Source organism: Plectropomus leopardus, chromosome 10, assembly GCF_008729295.1.
Source record: "Plectropomus leopardus isolate mb chromosome 10, YSFRI_Pleo_2.0, whole genome shotgun sequence".
In the NCBI taxonomy this organism is placed as follows: Eukaryota; Metazoa; Chordata; class Actinopteri; order Perciformes; family Serranidae; genus Plectropomus; species Plectropomus leopardus.
This window is the reverse complement of record NC_056472.1, coordinates 12,609,091-12,619,906: the sequence shown is the minus strand read 5'-3', so window position 1 is coordinate 12,619,906 and position 10,816 is coordinate 12,609,091. Positions and strand designations below refer to the sequence as shown.

The window sequence follows — 10,816 nt, the reverse complement described above, 5'->3', positions numbered from 1 at the left end:
ATGCCCCGGTTAATTTTACAGGGCTTTTGATCACATTGCCAGCCACCTAATACTGAGCAAGACAAACAATACAATACAAAAGGTTTTCCTGCTGAAAATGCAGCTGCGTGTGAATGCTACACATGTGCTTCCATTTTTCAAAATGCTGTGTGTCATTTGCATACGTTTTAACACATTTCCACAAATTTAGCAATGTGTGTGGCAATGATTTATACAATAATTCCTTCGAAATAAAAGTTCATTAAATTAATTCATAACATTAGCATTAGTTAAATTGTGACATTTGGCATTTTTTTCAGCTTTGGAAAAAAACCCAACCATTGAAATGTGCTCAATAAATTAGGTCTTCATCACGGAAAATATGTTGAGGAACTTCTTTAGACTTTTTTTTTTTTTTGAGTGAGACCTCCTGCTGCAGCCCACAGTGCTATAAATTACGCTCAGGAAATTATGAAGTAATCAGAATTTTGCAACAGCTTCTACAAATCCAAGTGGAGCAGTGTCGATGGTGTGTGCATGTGCTGCGTCCTTTAACTTTTCCCATACGTCAGATGCCTCCCCAACCTCCAGCCTCCAACCCCCCACCACAACAGCTGGCGTCTCAGCGAGGGCCCTGACGTTACACCACCACCCCAGCCTTTCAGTGCAGATCAAGTATTGTGGTGTCAGGGGCCCCTAATGGCCCTCACAGAAAAATGCACACAGCAGACCCAATTAAGCACATAATAAACAATGATAAATAAAACTCTGGAAACATAGGGACAGTAGATAAACATTATTTTTTGTTTCATATGTAGGTTATTAGCTATATGTTAAAATTATACATACACTGAAAAATAAATTATTTCTTTTAACTCAAAAAAGTTAGTGTCCACGCTGCCTTGGATTTTTAAGCATTTTGAATTTGAGAAGATAATTGGAATCATAACAAATTTACCTAAACTTGTCACTTCAAATTCAGTCAAACTACATTTTGAAGGCAGCCGAGACACAAGCTTTTTTTAAATTTAAAATATTTTTAAACAGATATCACAGATATCGGTTGTCATAAAAACTGTATTTAAACACAAAACAAGTTAATTATGGCGAGAATTTCTGATTTTTGTAAGGCATAACAGCCTCAATAATATGAACAAAAATCTTACATGCACACACTTTGCCTTTCAAAAAACTCGCTGTTCGTATAATCTGCAACACTTTCCTTGTGACAGAATAAAACAAACATCTGGGTTCTATTTGTCCCCAAATAAGGTTAAAGAACATGTCCCTCTTGGCCATGTCAGAGTCTGGAATGATTAAAAATGACAGGATTCTGTTGGCTGCTCCAAAATCTTGATATAAAACAAGTGTTCAATATTGGTTTGCTCTCCAGTTTAAATTAAAACCAATACATTCCTTGTGTAAAATTCAAAATCACGGGCCACCTTTGGCTGTTTTATTAAAAACATCAGGTTCCCATTGACTGTCCCACAGTCTTGTTTAAAAAAGAAATTCTTATTGGCTGTTAAGTGCATTTCATTCACACTCACTTGTTCTAATAAAGGCTTGTGGCTCCTGAATTGAGCAGATGTAATTGTAATTGGCCCAATAAAGTCTAAATGATACTCTGATGTGATAATAGGTGGCATATTTTCTCCTGGTCTAAGTGAAAATGTATTTGTATTTTCTTTGGAAAACAAACTCTGCTTGAATAAGGTAATACATGTGATTGAATTATATGTCTCAGCACCATATGGTGTTTCCCTTTTGTTCCCAGATAGATTTTTCTTATTTCTCGTCACAGTTTTAGTGTGTGAAATTACAGCTTTGCACCGACTCCGGCTGTAAAATATGCTGAATTTGTCATTCACGTCAAGTAACGGATCTAAAGTGACCTGTAGTGAACTTGGTGTTTTTCTGCTGTCTGTCAGACTCTGTAGGACCCAGCGGAAAACTGCTCCCAACCGGAGGGAGACGGAGCGAAGAGAGGAGAGAAAGCTGAGTGGAGAGAAGACGCTCTCAGATCAGTCAGTGGCTTCATGGAGTTATGTACCTCTGATCCGCCGCCATGGATTGCAATCCGCGATCACTCCTTTCCATTTTACCTCTTTTGTTGTCCTGCGTTGTTCCTGCGTTTTCCATCATCTACCCCCCTAATGAAGGTAAGTCAACTCTCAGTCTGCGGACGTGTGTGTGTGCGTGTGTTCATGCGTGTGTGTTTGTGTGCGCGCGCGTGAGAATGGTGCGCTATACGGCACAGTGCTGTGCGCACACCGCGGACTTGCCACTGTCCAAATTATGGTGATAACAATAACAAGATGATCTAAAGCGCGCGGAGGTGACACCGAGGATCACGAGGAGCCGGGATATGAACATTTACAGACAATAATCAGGCAGTCAACTTGAAAGTAAAGCCAAACAAGGGAGACTGTGTAGCCTAATTTCGGATAATCACGCGAACGGGGGGTTAATAGTTGATTAAATGGGGATGAATGGAGTGAGCGATCGCGAGACAGCTCCCAAAGCGCCCTGTGCGGAGTTAGCACGGGGCGAGGAGAAACTCCGGTGCCTGGGTTGCCATGAGAGGTTCGGGTTGATCTTTTTTTTTCAAGAATCCGTTTGGGGTGGACGCCCCAGTTAGGCAAACAGTCACGCTGATTTAAAGGCAATAAGTAGAAGATGAGCACAATCGCATTGTGCGTAAAGACGCGGATGTCTGGTTTTATGGCTCTGACCTGAATAAATCCGAAACAGTTGACTTGTATGCTACCATAGAGATCGTTTAGCTATATCTCTCCGAGATCTTACGGAGTCATGTAAGGTTAATAACTGTTTAAAATTTGTTTTTTTTCTCCCCCGACGTGTCGTTAAACCAGTGGAATATAATGAAGGTGCAGTAATTTCACTTATTTACATTGCGAGTTTGAGCCACTTCTTTTGCGACTGTGAGCATGTGGCATTATTTTGAAAGCCGGCAGAACGAGACAGCCCCGTTCACTTTCAGCAGTCGCTTCTTCAAACCAGTGGAACTGCGGTGGAAACACGCGAATCAGTCTGCTTTTTCATTTTCACATTTGCTCAACTTAAAAAATAAATAAATAAAAATATATATAAAGCATCGTCACTTTTACGCCCTGAGCTTGTCATGGTTAAAGTGTTTAGCGGCGGGGTTAAAGTTAAAAGGAAAGGCGCACGCGTACTGAAGGTGCTTTGACTTCTTTGAAGGTTAAAACTGCCCACAGGGAGGAAAACAACACATTTGGGTGAAGATTTGGGTCAATAGTCTAAAGGGACTGAGCTCAAATTAAGTTAATTGCCGTAAAATAAATATAACAAGTAAATGAAATATAGCCCCTTATTCTGAAACTGTGCTACTCGTGAATTAGTGAGGGACATATTTACATTGGAGTGATTTAAACCTGAAGACCAATAAAGTGATTAAATGCATCCGAAAGAGCCTCAATAGGTGTAATCTACTCTGCAGTAATTAAATGTTCAGACAGACAAGTGAAGTGATAAAGGCATCGAGACATGGTTCTGATCCCTCTGCCGCCCGTGTCAGAAATTAAACAAGAAAGAAACAAACTCTTCCTGATGTTGTGGGATGAGTTTGGGAAGTTTTGGTCTATGGGTCAAAAGAGCAGTCATTATCCAATAGAAACATCCTAAAGGAAAAGTTGTCCAGGATATGCACACAGCCCAAATAAACCATCGATTGTGTTGTTTCCGTTGAGTTTATGTAGCCCATAATTCACACTGATGAGAACTCCAGTTGAGACTAAAGTTTAAATTTTCATCTAGGTTGTGATTTACTCCTAAATTTATATATGTTTCTTTGTCAAACACTTCATTAAGAAATATACGCATGATTTTTGTCCACTGAACGATTTAAAAATGTTTTATTTATTTATTTTTCTGAGTGTGTGTATGTGTGTGTGTCCAATATCAAAATTGTTTACAATTAGTCGTTCTAAGCCCCTTTATGTCAGGCAAAGATCGCAGTCCAAGCTCTGCTTATAGTTGGTAAAGCAGGGGCCTTAATGAGTTTCATTTATGATTATTGACAGAGGAGCATGAGTGTAAAAAAAAAAAAAAAAAAAAAAAGTCAGGTCAGCTAGGCCTACAGCACATGTGCTCTGTGAATCTGAAACTTTAGGATAATTTTAACAGTTATTTTATAATAGACAAGATTTAAGTAGTTTAATGGGGTATAAAGCTGATGGATATTATAGGAGCAGCGACCTCAGCAGTAAAAAAAGAAACAAAACCACTTAAAATACACAGCACCCCTGAAAAAATATACAGCAGTCTGCTGGGAAGAGAGACTGTGTGAGTGTGTGTGTGTGTGTGTGTGTGTGTGTGTGAGAGAGAGAGAGAGAGAGAGAGAGAGAGAGTGAGTGAGTGAGAGAGAGAAAGAGAGAGAGAGAGAGAGAGAGAGACGTTATAAGTATCAGGAAGGAGGGAGATAAATACTCTAAAAAGTTAGAACAGAAAAAGTGCGATGTTTCAACATGAAAAATAAATCGGCCAATTAAACTCACCTTTCCAAGACATAAATCTGCCAGAGAGTGTCAGTATCGAGCCGCTGCGTTTACATATTGTAGCCTATAGAAATTCATATAGAAGCTATACCGCAAACATGACCCGACACTAACAGGACAAAACACACTTTCGATCAGGAGCTTCTCTCGGCCGTCTGACAGGCGTTGGTGCAAATGGACCGTCCTGCTTTATGAATCTGACGATGCTCCAGCTTACAGCTTTGATCACAGGTCATATCACCAGTAGATATCTTATACAGCGTCGCGAGCAGATGAAACCAACATGAACTAAAACTCACTGACCTGAGCCACTTTTTCCCTCATGGAATAAAGTAAAGAGGACACTAACTTTCACCAGACTATCGGACAGAACCAGATTTGACACTGGTTTACTGTCTGCTGCGTAAAAGTCACCTCAAAAGTCACCAAATGCGCTGTCTTCATTTTAATCATTTGCATTTTTTAATTAGACAAAATGACAAACCTAACAAGTCACAAAACTTAGGTCAGAGTGAAGAATAAAGTTACGTTGGCTTTTAATTTTTTATTTTTTTCCGTTGACAGGCTGCAGCTGATTAAAGGCTGTGAATGCGCAGCAGATTGTGAAAGAGCTCTCGGAGTAAACAAAGGATGCCTGTTTGTAAACTTGAAAATCGATAGTCATAGAAAAGCTCTGCTGTAAATTCGTTGACAGAGTTCTCACGCATATATGAAAGCTCTAATAGTAAATTAGTAAATTCATTATTAGTCCTTATTTTTCCAATTTGGATATCCAACTTTTATAGACATACTGTAATAAATAAATTATTTACATAATACTGAAAGAAATATATTTTCATTGAAAACAAATATCAACTTTGAACAGGATGATGGAAAACTTGCGTAATATTAATTTATTTTTCTAAGGAACCCAGAGTTAGCTTTTTCTTGTAATCTTTACCCCATCTCAGCACCGTGCTTCCATTTAAAAAAATATATATATTTTATTTATTTATTACATTAAAAAAATATAATTTACTGCGTGACTTTCATTTGGTTGGAAATATCTTGAAAAACAAACAAAACAAGTTGGGGAAACAGGACGAAATCCTTCAGAATATCATTTGGTGGCGCGAACACTTGAACTTTGGGCGGACGTGACATATAATACTTTGCTTGAAAATATATATTTCTCCCCATATTTAATTTAATAAATAAAATAAAGTCGTTGGTTATTTTTGCTGGGGTGCACAGTGTCCCCTTTGCGTGGCTGCGTGGTGTGATGTTGGCCCGCTGCGGGGCGTCGGGAGGCCTCTGGTATTTTTAGCCGGCGGTGGGGAGGCTTGGCCCGGAGAGCCAGGCGCAGCAGTCCCGCTGGGACGGATGGGCGTTTGTGAGCGATGGTACCTTTCAGAGGTGCTGGAAATGTGCTTACATATGCCCCTCCTTTAAAAATAAACCCTCTTTTTCGACATATACTATGGGCCTATATTTATATGTGTTGGCCAAGCGGTGAGCTGAAGATGGACAGAGCCATCTTCAATTTAACAACATGTGTTTTAGTCTTCAGAGTGAGATAAAATCACAAGGTTTGTGTGTGTGTGTTTCTCTGTGTGTAGGTTTATGTGTAGAGATATAAGATTATACAGTAAGTGTGCAAGAGTGCTGTATGCCTTTATGTGGGAGTCTTAATGTGTATGTAAGGCATATAAGTGTAAGGGAGAAGGTGTAAGAATAGAAGAAAGAAGAGAAAGAAAGAAAGAAAGAAAGAAAGAAAGAAGAAAAGAAAGAAAAAGAAAGAAAGAGGAATGGGGGCAGAGGGGTTGGGCAAGCAGCAGCAACATCAGACAGAGCGACTCTGCACTTGAATAATTCATAATGGGAGGTGAACACTTCACCCTTTAACACAGACACAAGTCGCCTCGCTTTGCCTGCACTGCGGCCTGCCAACCTTCACATGCACAGAGCCAGGCTGCACAGACAAAGCCCCTCTCCACCTTGTTCGCAACGAGATGGGAGATATTACACGAACACGCAACTTTTCTATCCTGTTCTCCTCTGAGTCCAGATGGAGGGGTCTCTGCTTTACTGATGGAGCCATGTGTTGATTCTGGAGCAGCGTCTTTGAATGACAGCTCCTTCGTCCAACATTTTAATTGTGCCTGTGCAGGCTGAGGATTACATTTCCATGTGCATCTGCTGTTTTCATATGATCATATTTTACTGGAAGTGAGAGGGCTATTGAATTCGAGTTTGTTCCAGGCATTAATGGTTAACTTAGCTGTTAAATTATGAGAACGTAGACATCAAAATAGGCCCCCTGTAGATCTTTGCTCCAATGTTTCATGTTAATATTTCAGCATATGCTATGCCAAGCGATAGTAGGTCACTAGCATGTAAAAAAAAAAAAAAAAAAGACATTGCTACATGAAGTGGTTTCAAGTTGTATTTGCAAGGAGCTCATTGGGTTCAGTGGTTGGATGATACAGTATATACCCCCCGGACACCCCCACACTCCAATCATGCATTCCCAACAGTTTCAGCAGGGTTCTGCTTGCCTGTGGCGTGTATAGAGTCTCCTCATACCTCCAATTTGTCAGAGTCAGTTTATGTGTGTTTGATGGTGGCCTATAGGTATGTGTTTATATATTGATTCACCTGTTCCTACCTCTGTGATGTTTTGCTCCCTCCCAGACAGGCTGGCTCAGTTTGCTATTAATACTCTGAGTTCCCGTTCAGAGGCACTCCCTGATGGGGCAGGGGCTATATGCTTGGCTGACGCTAGCTTGCTAACCGACTGTGTGTGTGTATGTGTATGTGTGTGTGTGTGCGAGGGAGCGAGGAAGACTGTCAGCAAATGTTTGCTCTTATTTTGTGCCCGCTTTGAGTACGCATGCGCGGGGGTATGTGGTGAGAAGGAGTGTATGCATACAGTACATGCAAGTGTGTGTGTTTGTAAATGCTTTTATTTTGAGAGTGTTTATGTATTTGTTGCCTTTTCGTACAAATACATGTGTTTTCCTGTGTGTTTTAGCTTCTTGGATGGGGCGCATCTTTTGGTGTGATCTTGTTTTTTTTTGGGGGGGGTAACACAGTGTGTTTATGCATGCATTTGTGTGTGTGTGTATGTGGGTGTGGGTGCTGATTTCCCCAGCCAAGTGCAGCTGGAGGGGGCTTTTTTCCTCCTGCGATATGAGAGCCGTCTAATTTTCTGCTCTCAAATTCCCCCGCTCGGCTCAATTTGAGTGGTGGGCTCGGCTCGTTGAGAAATGTAAATTGGAAGCAATGGCCCTGGATGCTGAGCTGCTATTATCTGACATGAACAGATAGCTTCATTAGACTCTAATAGGAATGTGTCTACTGCCACTCAACTGGCTGAGTGGCTAAGCACGGCTACAGCTCAGGTGAGCCTCAATTCAGTAGCTTTTTGAGCCTGGATTTTGATAATAAGTCTCCTTGTGTGTCTCTTTCCTTCTTCGCTTTTCCCTTTCAGGCTCTTTTTTTTGCCACACTGGCTGATAGTTATCAGACTTGCCTGAAGAAAATGATGATTTCCAAATCAACCTTTATTCCAGTGTGAAACAACAATTAATTCTTGGAGCGGCAAAATTACTTTTCTCTGCAAATTTACTTTTTGCTACTTGTGAGAGAACAGTCCGTCATGACCAACGAATACTCTTTTTTGGCTGTCTTTGGAGATGTGTACACTGTTGCTTACTGAAGCTTTGAATGGGAGAGTACAGGGAGATTGTATTGCTCATATTTTCACAGTGAATAGAGTTACAGCTGCAGGGCCTGACTGCACTGCTGCTTCACTTTGTTGTGTATGTGTGTGTAAGAGTACACTTGTTTGTGTGTGTTGAGCTGCGGACTGACTTGCTCTGTGGATGAGGAAGAGGCTGAGTCAGTTTCAGGTTCAAATTTAAAAGAGGAGACTGTTTTAACAATGCTCCTTTATTGTTTTACCATCTGTTTACATTAGCTGATTATTTATGCTTCATTTTTCAGGCTGTTCAGTTGCAACAGCATGTAAATTCATGTGTATTTTTTGGATGGTTATTAAGTCATAGTAAAGGCATAGTAAAATGTAAATAACTACTTAAGTATAGTTTTTAATGTTACAGGCTTGAAAAAAGACAATTTTAAAAAGTGAAGCCAGTTTGAACACCTTCCTCAAAATGTGCATAGATAAGAGTCTTGTTAACCATGGCTGTATCACCGTTTGTCACACTTCAGCCCACTATCGGTTTGTTTCTTCTTCACACTAAAATGAGGCACCATATTCATTTTCTCTGGTCTCTGTTTGTGAGAAAGAGTGAAAAGGAATAAAAACTCAAAATGCAATTAATCAAAATAAGTAGTGCCAACTTATTTACACTAGTTTTATTGTAGCTTCAGTAAACAGTGCTTCCTGTTATTTATTTTGAAGTGGAAGTACTCACAAGCTGTATTTAGCTGTTATTTCTTGACTTGACTGTAAACACAATCGGGTGCCAAAACACAGTGACAGTTCGCCTTCTGAAGTGGTGAATCCAAAGAGCATAAGGCTGACTTCACATTCCCCACTTCATATGTCACGGTCCATTCTGACAGTTGTATTCACTGACAATAATTCACACCATAGACGTGTACATACTAAGAATAGAAAATGTTGTAGCTTATTTGTCATGTGCTTGAGAAAGATACTGTATTTTAGAGTCAGTTTGGCCAAAATATAAAAGATTACTACGCAGAATTTGTTTATGTGTGCACAAAAGTCATCCCTCCATCCACCTTAATTGGAAAGTTCGAATCTTTTGAAATTCGGTTGTACGTGATACTTACCCATAGTCAGTGTATTACCAACAGTGGATGTCAGTCACCAAGTCCCTAGTTTGGAGAAGCAGACAGAAGTACTGACATGGACATTAAGCAATGCACTGCTGTGGACAGGGATCAGGGTCAAAACATACTCTAGCCACCTAAAAAATCTGTATCAGTTAAAGTGTATGCTATATTTAGAATATTTTTTGCACTTTACATTGCAGCCCGACAATGATTTTTGTTGGGTAGCTGAAGCCGTTATATTGCTCTCTTCAAAGTCGGACTGCTTTTAGCAAAACAGTAATTTAACACTGCGGAACACAGGAGTTGCTTGTCTACTGCTGCCTTGATCAGTGAGTTTGTGTCATTGAGTGATCTTGGCATAGAAAAGGATTAGTTTTGACTGACCAAAGTCACACAATAATACAAACTGCCCAATGAAGGCAGTGGTAGACCAGAAGCTCCCATGTTCCATGCAAGCTAAAATTAGAGTTTTTCTCAATGGAGTCTGGTGGCTTTGACGAGGGGCACTGATGGAAAACTGACGCCATTAACAGCTTTCCTGTTGAAAAAGGCAAAGGTAAAGCAGTGAAAATATTCAAAATATAGTGTGCATTTAAACTGTGATTATTATTCTATTTTGACACACACACACACACACACGTTTTTTTTGTTAGCTTTTTTGTAGCTAAAATATGTTTTGCTGCTGCCCCCTGTCAACAACAGTATATTGCTTAGCTTCCATGGTGGAACGTCTGTGTGCTTCTCCAAACTGGGGGCTAATCGACCGCCATCTACTGAATGTAAGATCCGAACTATTCCTTTAAGTACTGACATGGCAGCTAATTTGGCACATATCGACCAATGAAACCCACATGTAAACTCAAAGTCTGAACTTGCACCATCACGCTAACAGAGCTCCTTGTCTGATTTGTCCTCTGTCATATTCCATCCATTAGACACGGATTTCCCTCTCTGCATCTTTGTTTCTGTTTGATATGAATGAATATGTTGGCAGGACACATGCATAAAATTGTATTTCCATTCATTATAAATGGATTTATATTTTGTTTTCAGTGTGGCCAATCGGATTTCTGACCACCTTTGAAAATGGTGATTGCATCTGAATTTAGATTTGATGCAGTTTTGCCTCACCTGATGACAGTCCAATCACCGTAGGGGAGTGTGTGGCTAAGTAGAACCAGGGGTTACATGGGTCAAAAGCATGAGACTTGGAAAATAAATATGTCTTTTGAAATGTTGGCTCTACTTTAGTTCAATATCTCTTCAGGATATTTGTGTTGTAGCCAGTTTGTCCGGCCAACTTCTGCTTTGATGCTTTACACAGTGAGACAAAAAAGCCTGCTCTCACATAGGATACGTGTAAGCGTGTGTGTGTGTGTGTGTGTGTGTGTGTGTGTGTGTGTGTGTGTGTGTGTGTGTGTGTGGCAGCTGAGTAAATAAAGTCATGATCGGTGCATGAGGTTGGTGATCTCTCTTGCAGGATTAGATGA

General features: G+C 40.2%; 1 protein-coding gene across 1 annotated transcript in view; it reads left to right on the top strand.

Moving 5' to 3' along the window:
• The first annotated feature begins 1,977 nt into the window (after positions 1–1,977).
• epha3 (eph receptor A3) overlaps positions 1,978–10,816 on the top strand; it is a 115,537-nt gene continuing 106,698 nt past the window's right edge. Inside the window, 1 exon segment of the mRNA XM_042495261.1 lies at positions 1,978–2,141. Coding sequence (XP_042351195.1) covers positions 2,048–2,141 — 94 coding nt within the window. The 5' untranslated portion in view covers positions 1,978–2,047.